Source organism: Fringilla coelebs (assembly GCF_963513975.1).
Source record: "Fringilla coelebs genome assembly, chromosome: 2".
NCBI classification, from domain to species: Eukaryota; Metazoa; Chordata; class Aves; order Passeriformes; family Fringillidae; genus Fringilla; species Fringilla coelebs.
In genome coordinates, this window is record NC_140029.1 from 101,334,923 (window position 1) to 101,357,161 (window position 22,239).

At 63.9% G+C, this 22,239-nt stretch overlaps 2 protein-coding genes across 2 annotated transcripts; one reads left to right on the forward strand and one right to left on the reverse strand.

The window, feature by feature from the left end:
* Positions 1–329: 329 nt before the first annotated feature.
* INPPL1 (inositol polyphosphate phosphatase like 1) lies at positions 330–13,945 on the forward strand. Its single transcript, XM_084227219.1, has 28 exons — positions 330–537; positions 4,554–4,617; positions 5,270–5,420; positions 5,506–5,626; positions 5,702–5,839; positions 5,921–6,011; positions 6,227–6,316; positions 6,669–6,767; positions 6,948–7,098; positions 7,314–7,420; positions 7,674–7,776; positions 7,852–8,048; positions 8,405–8,522; positions 9,064–9,160; positions 9,252–9,390; positions 9,481–9,580; positions 9,663–9,751; positions 9,841–9,922; positions 10,017–10,106; positions 10,217–10,330; positions 10,443–10,531; positions 10,628–10,715; positions 10,798–10,953; positions 11,024–11,108; positions 11,493–11,642; positions 11,714–12,440; positions 12,531–12,649; positions 13,155–13,945. The coding sequence occupies exons 1-28, from the start codon at positions 356–358 to the stop codon at positions 13,243–13,245; spliced, it is 3,828 nt and encodes a 1,275-aa protein (XP_084083345.1). The 5' UTR covers positions 330–355; the 3' UTR covers positions 13,246–13,945.
* A 2,910-nt stretch (positions 13,946–16,855) lies between these two features.
* On the reverse strand, positions 16,856–20,389 carry PHOX2A (paired like homeobox 2A; the record flags this gene model as incomplete). The annotated part of the gene is made up of 3 exons (XM_084201415.1): positions 16,856–17,284; positions 18,250–18,437; positions 20,182–20,389. The coding sequence occupies 3 exons, from the start codon at positions 20,387–20,389 to the stop codon at positions 16,856–16,858; spliced, it is 825 nt and encodes a 274-aa protein (XP_084057541.1).
* Between the last annotated feature and the right edge of the window lie 1,850 nt (positions 20,390–22,239).

The following is a 22,239-nucleotide window of genomic DNA, read 5'->3' on the forward strand; positions in this document are numbered from 1 at the left end:
GGTGCGCCCCCCAGGACCCCCCCAATGCTCCCCGCTGGTTACCTCACTGGTGCTCCCCCAAGCTCCCCCCTGCTGCTCCCCCCGGATCCCCCCGGGTCCCCCCCGGTGCCCCTCTCGACTCCCGCGGGTCCCCTCCCGCAATTGCCTCTCGCGGCGGCCACCCCCGGATCTCTCCCCGTGCGCCCCCGGGTACCTCATCGGTGCCCCCCTGCGGCCCACGGTACCCCCAGCCCCCGAAGCCCCCGCCTGTCCCCGGGATGTCCCCGTCCCCCACCTTTCCCCGCCCCGGTGCCCGCCCCTCGGCTCCCCCTCCCCCTCAGAGCGCGGCCCCGCGGCGCGGCCCCGGCGGCGGAGCATGGCGGGCGCGGGGGGCGCGGGGGGCGCGGGAGGAGCGGCCCCGGTGCCGGTGCCCCCCTGGTACCACCGGGACCTGAGCCGGGCGGCGGCCGAGGAGCAGCTGGCGCGGGCCGGGCGGGACGGCAGCTTCCTGGTGCGGGACAGCGAAAGCGTGGCGGGGGCCTACGCGCTCTGCCTGCTGTGAGTGGGGTACAGGCGGGGGGGTGCCGGGGGGACACCCACGCGGTACCGGCGGGGCATGGGGGGACATCCGGGAGCGGCCATCGGGGGTGACTGGAGGGGGTGCGCCGGGAGAGGACCGGCGCGGGGCCGGGGGAGCTGCGGAGGCACAGGCAGGGTGTCGGGGGGAGGACCGGGGGCGACCACGGCAGAGCTGCAGGGGGAAGCTTGAGGGGGCCATCGGTGAGGTACCGCCGGAGCTTTGTGGGGGATCCCGGGAGAAACGGGGCGGGGGTACCGGGGGAGATTCGGGCGTAGGAGTGGAAGTGTTCCGGGCGGCCCCAGAGGGGCCTCGGGGACGGTCCGAGGAGAGCAGGGGGTCGGGAGGGCAGCCGGGGGTGGGTCCTGGGCGAGCAGAGGGGAGGATCTGGGGCAGCGCCAGCGAGGTACCGGGGAGAACACTGAGGCGTCATGGTGGGGTCACTGCAGGGTTTCAGGGGAGCACTGTGGTACGCAGGGCGGGTGTCCAAGGAAGCACTGGCACGGCACCGGGAAGAACAGTGGGAGAGGCACCGAGGACGGGAGGGGGGCGCCAAGGAAACACGGGCAGAGGAAGCAGTGGGGCTCACTGGAAGGGATCCAGGGGAGCCCGCAGGGAGCATTGTTGGGGGCGGGGGGGATCGCCAAGAGGGCAACAGACAGAGAGAAAAAGCCACCTGAGGGATGCAGTGAGCACGGGGGTCACCACTACTGTGGGGGTTCCTAGGAATTTGGGCACAGGGAGGCTGGGACAGCTCTGGTCAGTGGGTGCTGGGGGGGCACAGACACAGTGAGACCTGGGGTTTCAGAGGGACACTGGCACTTCTGGGATACAGGGCACCAGGGTAATGGCACCTGCTGTGGCCTGGGTGTTTCAGGAGACCAGATACCAACAGACTCTGGAGGGGCTGGGAATCTCTGGGCTGGCTCCAGGGGGACTGTGTCACGCCCCCCGCTACCATGGGGGTCTATGAGATGGGGGGCCTGGCAGCTACTGCACACTCTTGGGGTTCCTGAGCCTTTCCATGGCACTGGGGGTCTCCAGCTCCTGCCCTCCTGCCCAGCCTGGGAAGTGGCGACAGCTCTGTGCCCTTGAGTTGTGCCATGGAACTCCATGGCTCCCAGCTTGTGCCAGGTCACAGGTGAGGGCTGACAGCCCTGGGGGTCCTGAAGTGCCTTTGCCCAGTGGTGCACCCCAGCACCCCACCATACCTGGGGCCTCTGGCACCTCGATGTTCTGGGATGCTCCTGGGGCATGCCGCTGGCTCTGCTCAAGGCTGGCTACCTGTGCCAGCACCTGGACCTTGATGTGGTTGTGGGGTGGTGGTGAGGGCACTTGAACTCGAAGCTTTTCTGTGCCCTGAGAGCCTGTGGGAGAATTGGGAGTGCACTGTGAGCTGGCCTGCCCTGGCCTGGGGTTGCTGTGTGCTGGTGCCACGTGCAGTTGTCAGGCATGTAGGCACAGTGTGGCTCTGGGCACTGGCTCACCACCACAGAGCTGGGCTGGCAAGCAGCACTAGGCAGGCACAGCACCGGGAGACCATGCAATTCCAGCACCTAATGGTGCCATGTGGCTGGAGGGCATTGTGGCACCAGTGTGGGTGACAGGGGGATACAGACAGCATTGTGGTACGGGTGCCTGGGTAAGGTGTGTCTGTCATTGATGTCTCTCACTGCTTGGTGAGGAGGCCATGGGTGCCACGTGGCTGGCCTGTGGAACTGGGACCACACAGCATGGCAAAGCCCATCATGGTTATGCCTGCTTGGGAGGCTGCGCTCCAGCAAGGGCCATTGGGAGTCCCTGGTGCTGTGATCTCACCAGGCACCACCATTGCAAGTGAGTGGGTGGACAGGGCTGTGGAGCCATTGGCCCCAGCTATTGCTGAGGCCCTAAAAATAGCTGCAGAATCAGGAGGAGGAAAGGGAACTGCAGCGGGATCCCGGCAGCATCGGCTTCCTTTAACCCTCCCACTGGTGTGCCATGGATTCACTGGGCTGGATGTGGCACACCAGGACATCTCACTGTGCCCTCTCCATGGCACACTGGAGTGTCTCACTGTGGCACACCAGGGTGTCCACTTGTGGCCTCACTGTTGCTTATTGGGGCATCGCTGGAGCTCACAGTGGTAGCAAACAGCAGTGGCACCTCAGGGTGTGCTGACACCATTGATTGGTGAGCATTGCTAGTGGAGACAGTCCTGGTGTGGTGTCCCACAGGAGCGTGGGGGCTTGGGGCTTCCATCCTGGCTCACTGCCAGTTCACGGGGGACACCAGTGCCAGGGTGGTGCTCGTGGGCACACGGTATCCCCCTTGCCAGGGTGCCCACATCCTGCTCTTGGTGAAGCAGGGTAGTAGGTGCCCCTCTGTGTGCCACAGAGCAGTGGGGATATGGGGTGCCCGCTGTGCTGACAGGGTTGTGGCAGGGTGCTGTGCGTCAGAGCGACAGGGGAGTCCCGTAGCTCCCGCACAAAGGCTCTTTGTACCCAGCCCGGTGCTCACTGGCCCCCCCTCCCCGTCACTGCTCACCAAAATAGCAGCCGACAGCGGTGCGGGACTGGGCAGCCAGGGGGCCCTGCAGTCCCTCTCCGCAGTACCCTGTGCCGGGTGTCCCTCCAGCCCCCTGCCAGTTATCCACGGAGAACCCCTTCATGTCCCCCACAGCTGAGGTTCCTCCTAAGGATGCTGCTCCTTGCCCCTCCAATCTGGAGTTCCACGTACTGGTGATGTGCTGGGGTTCCTCTTACACCCACATCACACCTCCAGCAGTGTTCCTGCTATGGAGACCCCAGTTGTGTATTAGGACTTCCCACAGAGACCCCTTATGCTACCTTCGTTTGACGGTGTCTCTTTGTGCCCCCCCATCCTACCAGCTGGGATTCTCCCACCGACTCCTTTGAGTCTGGGAACCCCTGGTCCCTTCACCCACCCTGGCAGGGTTTTCCCCCCATAATGGATTCCCATTCAGCGCCCCCCTGCCATGTGGAAAGTTCTCCATGGCCCCACCCTCACAATGACCCCTGACTGGGCGTTGGGGCACCTGGGAAGACCCCAACGATGCTGGGGTAGGTCATACCTCGAGAGGAGGCAGGCAAATTGGGGTACCTGGCACTGCAGGGAACGTGGTGGCACCAGGGGACCTGGTGCTGTGGGGTGGTGGCAGGGTAACCAGAACTGTAGGGTGACACCAGGGGACCTGACAGTGGGAGATAGGACATGGGGGGCACGGCACCCTGTCCAGGGACACAGCACAGCATGGGGGGATGGATGCTGCCTTGTCCCAGTCCTCCAGCCCTGTGTTGAGCTGCCACTGGGGCAGGGGACACAGCAGCTGAGTGGCCCTGGTGTGGTGACAGCAGCCTCAATGCTCACAGTGACCTCTGTGGCCAGAGGCCAGCTGAGGAGTCAGGGTCCCTGTTGACAGCCCTGGAGTGGGGAGGTCTGGCAGTGCTGAGGCTCCCTGTCTCCTGGAGTCCCTGAAATGGGGAGGGCTTCCAGTCCTGCTCCTTGCACTCACTGATGTTTTCAGCCCATCTCTTAGCGCTGCCCATCACCCCCTGCCCTGGGATCATGTCCTTGGTTCCTGTCAGCTTCCACAGGAAAATAAATTGTTTCCTGGTGTCCTGGCTGCCAGCTCCTGCCTGCTCCTGCCAGCTCCTGCCTGTGCCGTGGGCTGGGGACAGTGCGTCTGGTACAGACAGGCAGTGCAGCAGGGGCAGCAGCACTGCCAAGGACATAGTGCTGTCAATTGTGGGGTCGGAGCACGCAGGGGAGTCACTCTCAGGCTCCCAGCACCCATCCTGCAAGCCTTTTCCATAGGTTCCCTGTTAGCTCATTGCATTCCATGGGGGACAGTGGTATTGGAGCTCCTCACTGTCAGTGCTGGTGAAGTAGGGGTCTGACTGGATGAGTACTGGGCAGCCCTTCGGGACTGGCAGGGGCCGTGCAGGCAGGTGGGGGGACACCACCCAGCCCCCTGATGCCCTCCCTCCTGCCACAGGTTCCAGAAACACGTCCACACCTACCGCATCCTGCCGGACGAGGAGGATTTCCTGGCCGTGCAGGTGGGCAGCGCGGGCATGGGACACCTCTGCCTCATGGGCACTGAGGGGTCTCCATCTCAGCAGTGCTCAGTGTTGGCCTCGTGCTGTGAGTTTACCTGTCTCTCTGGCTGTGCTGGGTGGCTGTGCCGTGCTCAGCCCTGGCCCCGTGCCACGTGCATGCCCGGCTGTGCCGGATGGCTTGGCTGTGCCTGTCTTGGCCGGCTGTGGCACTGGGTATTTTTAGAGCAACAGAACCCTCTTTGTGCTGGCCAGGCAGGCAGGAAAAGCTGCCCCTGGGAGGGAGGAGGCTGAGGGATGGCTGTTGCCTGCACCCTGGCTTGCCACCTACCAACCCTGCAGACCCCGTTGCAATGGGCCCTGGTCCCCACTGTGGGGCTGCGGGGTCAGCCCCCCATCCTGCATGGGGATCCCTTCATGGGAACATCCCTGCATGGTGGCAGCTCTGCAGGAGGGGATCCTCGCATGGTGTTATCCCTGCCTGGGGGTTCTTGCGTGGTGATATCCCTGCCTGGGGAGATTCCTGTCTGGGGGCATCTCTGCATGATGGCATCCCTGGGTGGTGGGTTCCCTGCTTGGTGTTGTCTCCACCTTGGGGCGTGCGGTGATGCTGGCTGCAGGTGCTGATGGTCCCGGTGTCCCAATGTCCCCGCAGACGTCACAGGGGGTGCAGGTGCGTCGCTTCAAGACGCTCAGCGAGCTGATTGCCCTGTACCTGCAGCCCAACCAGGGGCTGGTCTGCACCCTGCTCTTCCCTGTCGAGAGGGAGAAAGAGAAGGAGACCGTGGAGGACAGGGACTACTCAGGTATGGCAGGGTGACGTGGGTGGGTGAATGGGGTCCTGAGACCCCTGGGGTGGTAATTACTGGCCCCCTCGTCGCCCCATTGCAGATGGAGAGGATGAGAAGCCGCCGTTGCCACCACGCTCCGGCTCCACCAGTTTCTCTGGCACCTCAGTGGGGCTCAGCCCCACTGGCCTGGGACCATCTGTGCCAGAGAGGCCAGTGGAGAGGTGAGGGTCTGCCTGTCTCCTGTCTGTCCCCTGCTCCTCCTGCTGGCTCTCACCCACTGGGTGCTCTCTCTGTAGCACCAATGGGCTCAGCAGCATCTCTCATGAGTACCTGAAGGGCAGCTACACCCTGGATCTGGAGGCAGTGAAGGGAGGGGCCAACAGCCTCCCCCACCTCAACAAGACTCTTGTCACCTCCTGCAAACGGCTGCACAGGTGAGTGCCAGACACTGGGACAGATGAACAGATGGAAGGACGTATGTCCCACCCAGTGAGCCGGCTCTCTTGCATCTCCAGTGAGGTGGACAAGGTGCTGGCAGGGCTGGAGATCCTCTCCAAGGTGTTTGACCAGCAGAGCTCCCCCATGGTCTCCAAGATCCTGCAACAGGTAAAAGGAATATGGGGACATAGCAGTGGCAGCCCCCCACCATTAACTGCACCCACAGACCCATCCATAGGTGGTGGGGAGAACTGTGGAGAAACACCTACCATCCTACCCCATCCCAGACTGCCAGTGGGCTCTGCCACTTGGGGTGGGGGGAGGCTCTGGGGTGTGTCTGGGGTTCACATCCCAGTGCTGGGGTGTCCTGCTGGGGGTTCCAGACAGCAGGGCAGAGTGGAGAGCAGGAGCTGGAGAACCTGGTGCTGAAACTCTCTGTGCTGAAAGATTTCCTGTCCTCCATCGAGAAGAAGGTAAGGCTGGAGATGCAGGGGTAGATGGCCTGATGGGGGTGTTCTGAGGGGTCTGCATGAACTGGAGAGACTGTGGGGCTGAGGGCACTGGTGGGACTGGGGCAGCTGGCAGAGTTTGCTGGGCTGGTGTTGCTGGGGGACTGGGGATGGCCTTGTGGGATTGGGCCACCAGTGGGACTGGGGAGGGCCAATGGAGCTGGCACTCGTAGGGCTGAGGGGGCTGGTGGGGCCTTGCAAACTGTGAGGGCTAGTGGGGCTTGGAAAACTGGTGGGATTGGTGGGGAAGACTGGATGGGTTGGTGGAGCTGGGGGACTGGTGGGCTCTCAGCTGACCCTGCTGGGGCTCTGGCAGGCACTGAAGGCCCTGCAGGAGATGAGCTCAGCCACCCCTGCAGCCCCTCCTCAACCCCTCTCCCGCAAGGCCAAGAGCATCCCAGTGCAGACCTTCGAGGTGAGCCCTACCCTACCCCCTGCCCAGTTTTGGAGTTTTGAGGGGATTTCAGCATCAACTGAGTACCTCCAGTGTGACGCTGAGGGCACAGACCCCTAGGTGTCTCTGGGGGAGGCCAGATGCCCGATGGGGTGCTGGGGTGTCCCCTGTGCCCTTCCTCATCCCAGTGTCCCCCGGCAGGTGAAGCTGGATATCACCCTGGGGGACCTGACCAAGATTGGGAAGTCACAGAAGTACACGCTGAGCGTGGATGTGGAGGGGGGTAAACTAGTGGTGCTGAAGAAGCAGAAGGACTCTCAGGAGGACTGGAACACCTTCACCCATGACAAGAGTGAGTGGGGAGGTGTCTGGGGGGCCCCAGCACCTGTGGGACTGCCTTTGTGCTGGGGAGCATCCCTTTGAGGCTCAGTGATGAGCTGGAAGCTGGGGGATTTCCTCATGCTGGGGGTGTCCCCATCTTGGGGGGTGCCCCAAAGCATGGTCTGGGGGAGTTCCAGTACCCAGCTAGCAGCCAGCACCCTCCCAGCTCTTGCCACTCCTCCTCAGTTCGGCAGCTGATCAAGTCGCAGCGGGTGCAGAACAAGCTGGGCATCGTTTTTGAGAAGGAAAAGGATAAAACGCAACGGAAAGACTTTGTTTTTGTCAGTGCTCGGGTGGGTAATGCTCAGCTGGAGGCGGGCAGGGGACAAGGGGTCCCTTGTAGGGGTGGGGTGGGGCAGGATTTAATCCCTGGGCCCTGGTAGGGCTCAGGAACAGGCGCTGGGTGCTGGTGCCTGATGGCTGGGTGATGTCCCTGGGGTGGTCCCCCATGCCCAGAGGGTGCCAGCTTTGGCTGAGCCAAAGCAGGGGGGCTGGAGAGGGTTATAGGGAGCCCCTCTACTCCCCCGTCACTGCCTCCTTCTGCAGAAACGTGAGGCCTTCTGTCAGCTTCTGCAGCTGATGAAGAACAAGCATTCCCACCAGGATGAGCCTGACATGATCTCTGTCTTCATTGGCACCTGGAACATGGGTGAGCAAGGCCAGGGGCAGCCCTCGGTGGGGAGTCAAGGCCCTGGGGTCCCCCTAACTGCTGTCCCCCCTGCAGGCAGCGTGCCCCCCCCCAAGAACATCACTTCATGGATCACCTCCAAGGGGTTGGGCAAGACCCTGGACGAGGTGACGATGGCCATACCGCATGACATCTACGTCTTCGGCACCCAGGAGAATTCCCTGGGAGACAAGGAGTGGGTGGACTTCCTGCGCACCGTCCTCAAGGACTTCACAGATGTTGAGTACCGCCCGGTAAGAGGCAGAGGGTCCAGGGGACCCCGGGGGCTGTGCGGTGCAGGCACTGGTGGGTGGTGGAGGTGTGTGATGCTCAGTGTCCCAGGGGTGGCTGTGCTCTGGCTCTGTGACACCGGCTGTTCTGAGGTGCTCTCATGGTGCTGGGCGGCTGTGGGTGCTCCGGGTCTGCTGACACAAGGTATTTTGGGGTGGTCTCCTGGTGCTGGATAGCTGTGGATACTGATTGATGGTGGTGGGAGAGGCTGGAGTGAAGCAGTAATGAGCATTCCCTGTGGACACACCAGAGGGGCCCCCATGGCCCCAGGGGGTCCCAGCGTGTGCTGGCAGGGGGCTGAGGGTGCTGGCACCCACAGGTGGCCATGCAGTCCCTGTGGAACATCAAGGTGGTGGTGCTGGTGAAGCCAGAGCACGAGAACCGCATCAGCCACGTCAGCACCTCCAGCGTCAAGACAGGGATCGCCAACACGCTGGGTAGGGCCACAGCAGGGCACAGAGGGACACGGGGTGTGCACTGCACTGGGGGGAGTCCCAGGGTGTCTGCACTGTGGGGGGGTCCTGTTGTTGCATGTGTTGCATGAGGAGGAGTCTCAGCATGTGTACCTTGCATGATGAGTCCTGGTGTGTGGGCATTGCTTGGGGAGGGGTCCCAGTGTTGCACAAGGAGGGCTCCTGACGCGTGGTGCACATGGAGGGGTCTTGTTGATGCACGAGGAGGGGTCCCAGAGCATGGGTGTTTCATGAGGAGGGCTTTGTGTGCAGTGCACGGGGAAGGTTCTGGGAATGTTTGCGTTGCATGTGGAAGCCCTGGATAAGTGTGCTTTGCACGAGGGGCGCTCTGGGGGGTGTGTTTCATGAGGAGGCCTCTCAGCGTGTGCCAGGCTGTATGTGCCCACACTGGCTGGCCAGGTGGGGACTGTGCCCCCTCACCACAACCTGGGGCCAGCTGGGAGTCCGTCCCCGAGGTAGAGTCAGGGGTTGCCTGATCCCATCCCATGTCCCCAATTCCTCACAGGGAACAAGGGCGCTGTGGGTGTCTCCTTCATGTTCAATGGCACCTCCTTTGGCTTTGTCAACTGCCACCTCACCTCTGGCAATGAGAAGACAGCACGGTGAGCACCCCCACCTTGGGCTGGGCCGGGACAGGGCTGTCACCCCTGTCTTCGTCTCTGTGACACCTTGTCCTTGTGTCCCCTGCTTCAGGAGGAACCAGAACTACCTGGACATCCTGCGTCTGCTCTCACTGGGGGATAAGCAGCTGAGCTCCTTTGACATCTCTCTTCGCTTCACCCACCTCTTCTGGTTCGGGGACCTCAATTACCGCCTAGACATGGACATCCAGGTCAGGGGAAGGGGTGGGTGGGGGTGGGAAGGCAGGTGGGAGTGTCAGGGTCTCCCTCCCAGCCTAGTGCCAATGCCTTTGTCCTCACAGGAGATCCTCAACTACATCAGCCGCAAGGAGCTGGAGCCGCTGCTGAAGGTGGATCAGCTCAATCTGGAGAAGGAGAAGCACAAGGTGTTCCTGCGCTTCGGTGAGGACTGGGGGGCTCCAGGAGGGTCTGGTGCTGCAGCCCCTGCTGTCAGGACTGTCCTGACCCACTGCTGTCCCTGCAGGTGAGGAGGAGATCACCTTCCCCCCAACCTACCGCTATGAGCGGGGCTCCCGGGACACCTATGTCTGGCACAAGCAGAAGCCCACAGGGGTAGGTGCTGGGGTATGGGGAGTTGTGGGAGTGGAAGACACCCCAATCTGAACCCCCAACCCCCCCCACCCACTCCCCACTCCTGCCAGGTGCGTACCAACGTGCCATCCTGGTGTGACCGCATCCTCTGGAAGTCCTACCCCGAGACTCATGTCAACTGCAATGCTTACGGTGAGCAATATAACCTCCCCCAGCACTCTCATCCCTGTTCTGGGGACAGTCCCCCCCACCATCCTAATTTCTTCCCCATTCCCACTGGCTGCAGGGTGCACAGATGACATTGTCACCAGTGACCACTCACCCGTCTTCGGTTCCTTTGAGGTGGGAGTGACGTCCCAGTTCGTTTCCAAAAAAGGTGCCTATGCCCTAGGAGATACCTTGCTGTCCCCTGCCCCTCCCTGGTCCACCTCTCCCTCTACATGGAGAGGCCCCAGGGGGATTCCAATGCCTTGCCTCTCCATGGAGGGCTCTCCAAGTCCTCAGAGCAGGCATACATCGAGTTTGAGAGCATAGAAGCCATCGTGAAGACCTCCAGTCGCACCAAGTTTTTCATCGAGTTCTATTCTACCTGCCTGGAAGGTGAGGACTGGAATGGCAGTGGGGGGTCCCAGAGGGCTTGAGGGGGGTCCCAGGAAGCTCATGGCATCCTGGAAGGCTAAAGGATTGATGCCATGTCCTGCTACCACCACAGAGTTCAAGAAAAGCTTCGAGAACGACAGCCAGAGCAGTGACAACATCAACTTCCTCAAGGTGCAGTGGTCATCCCGGCAGCTGCCCACGGTGAGGAGGGGCTGGGGGGTGGCAGGGTGGGTGCTGGGGGAAGCTGCAGACAGGAGACCCCTGCTCAGTGCCAGCACCCCATTCCCTTGGCCACAGCTGAAGCCCATCCTCTCTGAGATTGAGTACCTGCAGGACCAGCACCTCTTGCTCACCGTCAAATCCCTTGATGGTTACGAGTCCTATGGTGAGTGTCCCCTCCAGCACCATGCCAGCACCGGGGGGTCCGTGGGGTGCAGACCTCCAACCTCTCCCTCTGTCACCCCCAGGGGAGTGTGTCATTGCCCTGAAGTCCATGATTGGCAGCACAGCACAGCAGTTCCTCACCTACCTGTCCCACCGCGGTGAGGAGACTGGCAATATCCGTGGCTCCATGAAGGTCTGGGTGCCCACGGAGCGCCTGGGCACCCGCGAGAGGCTCTATGGTGAGCGCCCCTCACCCAAGGGGGGACGGTGGGGAGAGGACTCCACCACTGAGCCCCTGTTCCCTGGCAGAGTGGATCAGCATCGATAAGGATGAGACGACGGCCAGCAAAGGGAAGGTGCTGCTAGGTGCCAGGGCCACCCAAGACAATGCCAAGTATGGGGGACAGGGATTGGCAGGGTGGGGGGCACCGGTTCCTGGGGGTCGGGAGGCCTGAGGGATTCACCTGAGCACAGGTATTGCTTAGAGTATCCCTCTAGGTTGGGTGTGTGGGATGTGACTGGGGACAGTCCTGATGCCAGTTTTGTGCCATACAGGGGCTCTGAGCCTCCGAATGTGGCTCTGGCTGTATTTTGGTGGCTGAACCTTGTCCTAGAGGGCAGAGCCCCATGCTGGGGATCTGAGCCCTGATCTGGGATGCTGAGACCCATCCCACAGGGTCTGAACCTTGTCTTGGGTGATCTGAGCCCTGTCCTGGGGGTCTGAACCCTGTTGCGGACGTTCAAGCCCCATGGGACCCCCAACACCTCCTGTTGCCAGGTCTGTGGGGCGGAAGCCCACCGGTGCTGAGCCCCCCACCACCATCCAGGCGAAGCTCCCGGAGGAGCCCGAGAAGAGCAGCACCACAGCAGCACCGCGTCCCCCCGCCCCACACCGCAGCACCCCCAGGGATGAGGCCACCCCAAGCCGGTGAGGGAGCGTGGGCAGGGCTAGGGAGGGGCGTTGCTCTAGGGGTGCCACGCTCAACCCTGTCCCCGTAGGTCCAAGGTGGCGGAGGCAGTGCCAGAGCTCTCAGGGGGTCCCCTGAAGAACAGCTTCAACAACCCAGCATACTACGTGCTGGAGGGGGTCCCCCACCAGCTGCTGGTGCCAGGGGACCCCGGCAAGCCCCCCAAGGCCAAGGTGCAGCTGGCAGTGCCGGAGCGCTGCCAGTGCCCCTCGGCATGCTGTGGTGGCGAGAGTGATGAGGAAGAGGACCTCGGCACCCTAAACCTGCCACCGCCGGATTTCCCCCCGCCGCCGCTGCCGCGGGAGCTGGAGCTCCCCACAAACACCTTCTTGGGCACCCCCAAGGAGTTGCTGGCATCCAGCGGGTGTGAGGACCCCAAATCCCACCCTGCTGCCTTTGGAGAGGCTCCCCTGCCCAAGCTGCACCCCCGGCCACCCCCAGCCGCCAGGGCTGGATTTGGGATGGAGGGGGCAGGTGGGATGCCTGTTACCGGGGGACTACCTGCAGCTGGGGGACTGCCCGCTCCGGGGGGCCTCTCGGGAGGGCTGCTGGATGACCGCTCCTGCTCGGTGCTGCAGATGGCCAAGACACTGAGTGAGGTGGACTACGGGGGTGGGAAGGGGAGGGTGGTCCCCCCACCACCGCTGCTGGCCAAGGGGGCGTTGCCTCCCCGCTGCGTGCACCCTGACTATGGCCGCCCCCTTGCCTTCCCTCCCCACTCCATCCAGGAGAGCATCCAGGAGGACCTGGCTGAGGAGGTGGGTGATACAGGGTGGGTGGGGGTCCTCAGCACCTCAGCTGGGGCTCCCTTTGGGGTGCCCAATGGTGCTGAGGCTGTTGGGGTGCAGGCGCTGGGCCGTGGCGTGGGCACCGTGCCCGGTGTGGGCGAGTGGCTGCGGGCGCTGGGGCTGGAGCGGTACGAGGAGGGGCTGGTGCGCAATGGCTGGGACGACCTGGAGTTCCTCAGGTGAGCAGCCCCCCAGAACGGTGGGATGGGACCCCCAACCCACTCCTACTGCCAGCCTGACCAGCCCCAGTGAGCCCATGTCTTCCCTAGAGGGTCATAGTGATGCCTGGGTTCTGGGGAGGTCTGATGGGGTGCTGCCCTTGGTGGTCCCCGCTATCCCTGGGGGTTCCCCACTGCCCACTGCGGGTCTCCACTCTCCCTGGAAGTCCCCACTGCCCCTGGAGGGCCCCGTGGCCCCCAAAGGTTCTGTGCTGCCCTCGGGCAGACATTGCTCTCAGGGGTCCCTGCTGCCCCTGCGTGTCCCCACTGCTCCCATGTGCCCTTTGCCTCTCGGGATCCCCACTGCCCCCTGAGGGTCACAAAACCCCACAGCAGGGACAGGATGGAGCCTGCATACACACCCTGCAACTTTAGTGGGGGCTCTAGTACCACCACATGGGGACCCCACCCGAGTCTGGGGTGCCCCCCAGGGTCAGAGAGCCCCATATTTGTGCTTCATTCCCAGTGACATCACAGAGGAGGACCTGGAGGAGGCTGGAGTGCTGGAGCCTGGCCACAAGCGCATCCTTCTGGAGAGCCTCCAGCTCCGCAAGTAGCTGCCACCGCACATCCAGCATCCCGTGCTTCCCATGGCCCAGCATCCCAGATCTTGCAGCCCTGCGTCTCAGACCTTGCAGTAGTGTGTCCTGTGGCCCAGCATCCTGCATCCCACAGATGTACATCCTGGATCCCATGGCTGTGCATTCTGTATCCTGCTGCCATGTATCCTGGACCCTGTGGCCCTGCAGCTGAGCACCCCAGATCCTGCGGCCATGCATCCCAGATCCCTCAGATCCTGTGGCCGTGTGTCTGCAGCCCAGCATCCTGTGACCCTGTATCCTGGGTCCCGTGGATGTGCATCCCAGATCCTGCAGCCGTGCATCCTGCGGCTGAGGATCCTTCATCCCACAGTCCCACATCCTACATCCATTCATCCCACCATCATCAGCAGCAAGTGGGAACCCCATGACCTCCACAGCCCACCCCCCACCCTGGATGCAGGGTAATGGGGTAGGAAGGGGGAGTGGGGGGAAAGGGGGGTGGTGGGTCCTGGTCAGATAATTTCACATGAGGATCCCTACGGGGTGCCCTCACATTTAAGTTATTTTTTTATTTATTGGGAGAAGGGATGGGGGAAGAGGTGTTTGGGGATAACCTGGCTCCCTGGTTGGGATCCTGGTTCCCTGCCATGACCCCTCACAGCTAGGAGGAGGAGGCTCTGAGCAAAGTCATGTCTCGACCCAAGTGCCTTCATGATGCTCTGGGGTGGGATGGGATGGGATGGGATGGGATGGGATGGGATGGGATGGGATGGGATGGGATGGGATGGGATGGGATAGCTCAGCCAGCCCCCATAGACAACACTAGGCCCAGCTCAGGGTCCCTATCCCCAACTCTAAGGATCCTGTCCCCACCCTGAAGGACCCATCCCCACTGTGAGGGTTCCTGTCTCCACCCTGGGCATCCCTGTCCCCACCCCAGGGCACCTGTCCCCCTCAGGGTCCCTGTCACCAAGATGGATATCGCATTCCCACCCTGGAAGATCCCCATCCCCACCCAGGGGGTGCCTGTCACCATCCCTGGGTTCCCCATCCCCTTGCTGTAGGCTTCTCTCCCAGCTCCAGAGGATCCTGTCCCCACCCTGGACCTCATATCTGCACACCAGGGGTTCTACCCCAACTCTGATAATCCCCATCCCTGCACTGGATGTGCTGTCCCCACCCCTGGGGGTTCCTGTCCTCACCCCATGGGTCCCTGTCCCCATCTCTGGGGGTTCCATCTCCACCCCAGGTATCCCTGTCTCCACCACAGGAGTCCCTGTCACCATTCCTGGGGGTCCCATCCCCACTAGGGTGGTCCCTGTTCCCACCCTGGAGGTGCTGTCCTCATTCCCAGGGGTCCCACCCCCACCCTGAGGGTCCATCCCCCCCAGAGGTTCCATCCCCAGGGGTCCTTTTGTCCCCATACTGGGGCTTCCGTCCCTACCCCCGAGTCCCTATCCCCACCATGGGGTCCCATTCCCACGTGGCTGGGTCCCCATCCCCACTCTGGGAGTGCCTGTCCCCATGCTGGGAGTCCCGTCCCCAGCCTGGGAATCCTGTCACAGCAGGGCCAGATCAGTGCCTTCCCCCAGAGCCCAGCCCACACCAGCAGTGCCTCCGGGGCCGATCCCCCGCTCCCAGCCAGTTTGCCCACTAGGCATTTGCTGGGTCTGTCCCCCCACGGGGGTTTGTGTTGCCCTTGGGGACAGCAGGGCTGGCAGCCGGGTCTCCTTGTGGGTGCTCAGCCCCCAGCCTTGCCAAGTGTCCTTCCAGGAGGGTCCCAAGGTGGGAGTCCCCAGGACAGGGGCGCTCCCGCTGTGCTTTCCCCACTGCGATGCTCCCTCCAGGCTCTCCCTGTCCTCAGGGGGGATGGGGGTGATGCTACCCCCAGACCCCCCAACCCCTCACTCCGGCTGAGATGAAGGATGGGCCAGGTGCCCCTGGCATACCCCAACATTCCCCCTCTGTTACTGGGGGGATGAACTCCCCCCCACTAAACCCCCAGCTCCTGTGTTTGGAGGTGTTTGGTAAACCTGGAGTGATTTTTATCACGTTCATGCAATGGGTGTGGTGGAGCTCTCAGTGTGGCAGGGGAGGGGGGCAAGGTGGGAACCCAGGGGAAAAACTGGGTCCCAGCACAATCTGTGACCCCTCCAAGCTGGCTGTACTGGTCCCAGCAAGGTGGGGACCAGGTCCCTTGTCCCCTTCTTGCCCATCTTGGGTACTTCAGACCACTCCCCCAAAAGCCTGGCATGCTCCTTGTCACCAAGACCTTCTTCATCATCACCCCCCAAACGGCCCCTTAGAGGCTGGGGGGCTGTGTAGGGCACCCCTCTCCTCACCCCACTTGAGAGGGCTTCCCATGGGGTGCCCCTTCAGCGTCCTACAGCTGCTTGGGGTCTTTGAGTGGGGGCCACCCAAAATATTCCCTAAGGTGCTGGGGGTCTGTGGCATCACCTGGGGGGTCCTGGTGGGTTTCAGAGGGTCCAGGGGTGGGGACTATGCAGCCCCCCCACCCCTGCAAGCCCTGGTGAGGGTGGGGTGCAACACGGGCTGAGGGCCAGCAGCAGTGTCAATAAATTAAGTTTAATTTGGATTAGTGGCATTTGCAAACATGGGTAATAAATTACAGAATGGTTAAAAAAAAAACGAAAGAAAAGTGGGGAACCAACCCACCTGGGGGGAGCTGGGAGAGATACAGGGGGAACAGGGATCCGTGGATGGGCTGCCAGCATCCTCACCATGCTACGAAACCCACCGGCACAGCAGCACGGCTGTCGTGGGTGGCTGGGCACGACCAGCACCACCCCCGCTCCGGGAACCCTTGGGGAGGCCAGGGGGGTGTGCGTGGGTCCCACCGCACCCGTGCCAGTTTCGGTGGGAGCACCCACCCTGCTGCTGGCAAGGGGTCCTGGCTGCTCCGAGCCCTCCCATCCCACTGGCTATGCCAGGGTCCATCCCACAGCCCCCCTCCAGGGGCCACCTCACCCGCAGCAGCTCTGGCGCCCGGTCCCCGCTGGCAGCGCCTGCAGCAATGCAGGCGAGCGCTGAACCTCCCAGCCCCGCATTGACTGCCCACAGTCCGGGGCCGGGGGCTGGGTGTCTGCCTCCTGCCGGGGCGGAATCCACGTCCGCAGGCGGGATCTGGGTGAAATCAACTCGTCCCCGCAGCAAGGGGCGTCTCCGTAGCGGACTGCCCGGCACTGCCCAGCCCCTGGAGCCCACAGGGCCCCCCTTAAAGTGCTTCCTCGCCCCCAGCCCAGCGGCACGGACCATGGAGGGGGGCGTCTCCTGGGGCGATGCTGTGGGGAGCCCCACATCTGCCCCCACCCCTGGAGTGCACCCGAAGGCTCTGCCAGGGCCACGCTGGCTGAGCATGGGGGTGGTGTCCCCCGCCTTGCACCCCCATGGTCCCACAGCACCCACGGGTGTCGGTGGGAGCTGCCCCCACTGCGGGTCCGCCCCATCAGCGCAGGGTCCGGGAGGTGGCAGGGCGCGGTCCCCGCTCCCTCTCCCCGTTCACTGAAGCGTCGCGGCTGGCTCCGTGGTGGGGGGCGGTGGGTGGAGGGTGCAGGGTGGGGGCCGAGGGGGGCTCGGGGGGCAGCCGGATCCGGTGATTCAGCGATCAGAAGAGGTTTGTCTTGATGCCGTTTGGTTTCCGATGGAAGGAGGAGAGGACACCGGAGAAGGGTCCCGGCACAGCCTCGGTGGGCTGCCAGGCCTTCAGCAGCTCGGCCGTGTTGGGGGCACCGCTGCCGCCCCCCACCCCTGCCCAGAGGGGTGCCTTCAGGGGCTGGGGGGCATGGCCGGGTCCCAGGGGTGCCCCCGCGCCGGGGCTGGGGCTCAGGCTGCCGCCGGGGCTGCCGATGGCAGCGGCAGGCAGGGACGCCGTGCTGTCTGGAGTCGGGCTGCAGTTGGATTCCTTGGATTCGTCGTCTTCTGAGGAGGAGCGTGGCTCCGACTTCTTCCCGGCGCTGCCGGTGCCGCTGGCACCCTTGGCATTGGCCGCGCGCTCCTGCTTGCGGAATTTGGCTCGACGGTTCTGGAACCACACCTGGAGGGGGATGGAGGGGGTGGGAGCACCCCTTGCCACGGTCCCTGGGGCTTCGGGGAGCCTGAGGGTGCAGGCAGCCCTCCCAGGCTCCGGGGTGGGCTTCACAACCCTCCATTCCCTCGGGGGAAATGTCTTCCACATCACCAGAAAGATCCATGTATCCACAGTAATGTAGATTTGTGAGGCTGACGCCAGGCGCTGCTGGCGTGTGCTCCGGTGTTGGCAGGGGAGGGAAATGGGGAGGGGGCATCATCACCCTGCACCCACACCTGCCCCTGGCCAGAGCCCACCCCACAGCCTACAGCCCCCAGCTCCCCGTGGTGCCAACAGGGGGGTCCACTCTTCACTCACCATCCCCCCTGGAGGGAGGGGGCCAGGACCCCCACTCCTACGGGTCCCGACATTCCTATTTGGACAGATGTTCTCACAATGGGGGTGTCTGCACTCACCGAGGGGGTTTGAAGCCACAAAGGGGGGTTTTCACTGACACGGGGGGGATCCCACACAGAAGGACCCCACAAAGACGGGTCTGCATTGGCACAGGGTGTCTGCACCCACACGGGGGGGTCTGTGTCTGTCCTGACTCCCCCAGGAGAAATCTGCACTGACACAGGGGAATCTGCACCCACAGAGGGCCACTCTCTGTCCTTCTTGGACTCTCACCAACCTCAAGGTGTTTGGGACTGCACTAAATCATTAATGACAGTGACGGTGCCTGGCATGAACCAATGCCTGCACTCTGCAGGGAGTCAGGCTGTGCCCCCGAGCTCCCAGCAGAGCAAGGCTGTGACAACACTGTGTCCCCCGACTGCGGCACTGCCAAGGCCAAGTCCCTTCCTGCCGCCCCTGCCAATGCAGGGAGCAGAGCAGCAGCCTCCCATGGGGAAGGTCCCTGCTCCAGCGGGATTAGAGCCTTCCACCCCCATCCGAATCTCCCCACCCCCTCCTCCCTCCCCGGAGCTGACCTGCACCCGTGCCTCGGTGAGGTCGATCTTGAGGGCCAGCTCCTCGCGGGTGTAGATGTCGGGGTAGTGAGTCTCGGCAAAGACCCGCTCCAGCTCCTTCAGCTGGGAGCTGGTGAATGTCGTCCGGATCCGCCGCTGCTTCCGCTTCTCGTTGATCCCCGACGGGTCCGAGAAGAATTTGTAGGGAACTGGGAGGGAAACGGGGAGTCAATACAGCCGGTAGAGTGGGAGGGCTGTGGTGGGCACTGGGGGGACACCTGGGCAGGGGGCATCAGGCAGGGACGGACCAGGAAGGGATGGACCGAGAAGGGATGCACCAGGCGGGAGACACTGGGCAGGGATGGATCGGGCAGGGATGAACCGGGCAGGGATGAACCGGGAAGGAATGCACGGGAAGGAATGGACTGGGCAGGGGACACTGGCCAGGGATAAACGAACCGGGAAGGATGAAATGGGTAGGGGCGAAGGGAAGGGAAGGAAAGGGCAAGGATCGCATAGGGAAGGAAAGGGCAAGGATCTCATAGGAAGAACTAGACGGGGAATACGTAAACGGGCAGGGGGGTGCAATGGGCAGAGGAATCGGCAAAGGACAGATGAACCAGGAAGGACGAACTGGGCTGCGGTGAACCGAGAAGGGGTAGACCGGGCAGGATGAATCAGGGCATGGACCGGGCACGATGAACCGGGCAGGACCCCGCGGGCAGGGCGGGAAGGACCAGGACAGGGCTGGATCGCTGCCCCCCGCTGCACCCCCGGCCCGGTTCGTTCGTTCGTTCGGCGGGACGCGGGACCCGGGGCAGGAGCAGGGCTGGCGGGGCAATGCGGTGCCGGTGCCGATGGGGCGGCCGGTACCAACCGGCAGCTCCTTCGTTGTCGGCGCAACCACGCGCAGCGCGTCCGCGGTGGCAACGAATGCGGAGCGGGGAGTGGGTTTCCAGCGGCGAGGACCTTCCCCAGCCCCGTTCTGGGGCCGCCGCAGCTCCAGGGATCCCCGGGGATCCGCGGCCGTGCTTGGGAGGGCTCATCCCCGCCGGCGGAGGCAAGCGGGGAGACCCGGGACGGGGGGCGGTAGGGACCGAGCCAGGCAGGGCCAGCCCGGGCTTCGAGCACCGGCAGCACCGGGAACCGGTGGGACCGAGCACCAATAGTGCCAGGAATCCATAGCACCGGGAATCGATGTCATGGGGAACTGACGGCACCGAGGACCGACAGCAGCCGTTACCGACGGCATCGAGCATGAAATGCCGAGCACCGGCGGCAACGGGAACGGGCAGAACCGGGCACCAGCGGCAGCGCGCACAGGCGGTACCGAGAACCGACAGTACCGGGAACTTGCAGGAACGGGCACCGGCGGCACCGGGAACAGACAGTTCCCGGAACCGGCGGCATCGAGCACTAACCGTGTTGGGCACGGGGGTCACTGGGAACCGATGATATCGGTCGCCAACGGTGCCTGGAACCGATGGTTACGAATCCTGACAGTGGATTCGCCAGCGGCACCAGGAACGGGCAATAACGGGCACTGTCGGCACCGGGAACCGATGGTATCGGCGCCGACAGCACCGAAGACTGACGGTACTGGAAAACAACGGGACCGGGAATTGGTGGGATCGGGCACCGGCGCTACCGGGCACCGGCGCTAATGGGCACCGTCGGCATCGAGTTCTGACAGCACAGGGCAGCGGCGGCTCCGGGAGCCCACAGCACCGGGCACCGACGGCATCGAACACTGACGGTACAGGAGACCGACGGCTCCGGCAACCGATGGCACCGAGCCCTGACATCCCCGGCAGCCGCCGGTCCCGAGCTCCGGTGGACCCGGTCCCCCGCTAGTTCCGATCTCGGCCAACCCGACGGCGCGGCCGCTCCCTCACGCCCGTCCAGGGGCTGCCCCCGGCGGCTCCCGGCGGGTCGGGGGTCCCTGTCCCTTACCTGCCGAGTAGGGCGAGGGCTGGTGGTCGCGGAGGGCACCCAGGGCGCAGCTGGCGGAGGCGAGGGGGGCGCAGGCGGGCGCAGGCCCGAAGCCCCCCCGCATGGGGCTGTACTGGAAGGAGCCCGCCTGGCTGCAGGGGCTGAACTCGTAGCTCGCCTCCATGGCGGCCACGCAGGACTCGTAGGAGTTGAGGTAGGAGTAGTCCATGGCGAGCCCGGTGCGGCCCCGGCTGCCGCCCGCCCGTCCCCGCCGCCTCCTGCCCGCCGGGCCCCCGCCCGCCCCCGCCACCGCCGCCGCCCCGGCCCGTTAATATACCGGCGGGGGGAGCGCGGACAAAGGCTGCGCTCGCCGGGGGCTTTTGCATGACAATATCTCCCGGGGACGGCGGGAGCGGGCGGAGCCGACACCCCCCTCCCCTCAGCCCCCCGCCCCCCTTAACCCTTCGTGGGCGCACGCACCCCCCACCTCGGACCGACTCCGGCAGCCGCTACTTCGGGGCTGGGGGTGGGGGGACAGCGGCCCCTGGGCACCCCCCGGAGCAGCACTCGGCGGGCCTGCTCTGGGACCAGCGCTTGGACCTTCCCCCCGTGTCCCCATCCTTCTGTATTATCCCTGTCCCCAACGCCATCGCCATCCTATCCCCATCCTCATCCCATCCCGGACCTCGGTCCTGTCCCTGTGCCCATCCTTATCCCATCCTGTGTGCGTCTCCATCCTGATCCCCATCTCCCTCCCTGTTGCCATGCCGTGCCATGCCGTGCCATGCCTCTGGGGCCGAGCATCCCAGGGGCAGGAGGGCAAACAACGCCACCACGCCCTATCCCTGGGTGCCCTCCACCGTCCCTGGGTGCGGGGAGAAGCAGGCGGCTTCGGAGGGGTACTCAGTCCCACCCCTCTCTCCTCGGGGGGCTCTGGCCTTTGCAATCCCCCTCCCCAGTTTTCAGCCCGGATGAATTTCAAAGCACCCCATCCCCCCAGCCCCCTGCAGGGACCAAGGCAAAGGCTTTCGCCCCTTTCAGCGGCACCAGAGGGGCATGTGGGGAGGGGGGATGCGGGAGGATTTGGCGGGATTTGGGACATTTTCAAGACAAACACTTTCACTAAAGAGGATTTAAAAGTCTAATTGTGCCCAATGAAGGGCTTTGGGTCCCCCAGGGGAGCGGGGGGTGGTGGGGAAAGAACGGACTCTGGCCGGGTCCTGTGGTTTCGGTTCTAATCTGTCCTGCCCTGTATCCAGCCCCGCATCCTGTCCCATCCTCTCCCTTATATTCTTGTCCCATCTCCTGTCCTAACCTGTGTCCTTCACCATTGCCTGCCGTGCATCCTGCCCTGTGTTCTGCCCCATATCTGGTCTTGTGTCCCGCCCCGCGTTTTGCCCCATCTCCCGCCCTGTCTCTTGGCCCGTGCCCTGCCCCATGCCCGTCCTGCCTTCTGCCCCACATCTCAAGCCACAAAGGGTCCTGCTCCCTCCTGGACTCCGTTCCCTGGGAAAGGCCCCCGCTTCCCCCGCTGGTCATCTCTGTCTCCGCTCCCCCGCCCGAGCCCCCGGCCCCCGGTGGGTGCCGGCGGTGCCCCCCCGCGCCCACCCCAGCTGCGCGGCCGGAGCGGGCAGGTTGCTAAACAAGTTAATTCGATCAGGGCGTGGGGCTGGCGCGGAGCGAGGCCCCACTGTCGGGCTGCTGGAGCTGTGAAAAGTTAATTCAATTAAGTTTTCCCTCTAAACTAATTAGGCAGCAATCTGCCACGCAAGGAGCTGCTGGTGCTACCCAGAGACGGGCAGAGCCGGGAGGGCGAGGAGGAGGAGGAGGGAGATGTAGGGGGAGAGCAGAGGGAGTGGAACATGGAGGGGAGTGGGATGGGGCGCAGCCGGGGGTAGAGCCGGGGAGGTGACCTGTATCCCCGCGGCTCCCGTGGGATGTGGATGTGGATGATCCCTGCCAGCTGTGGTGGATGAAGGGACATGGGTGCTGGCAGTGGCCCAGCGGTCCCTGGTGCTGCCCAGTGCGGGGGTGGGTAAAGGGGAGCTTTCCTGCAAGGGCAGCTCTGGCAGTGGGGAG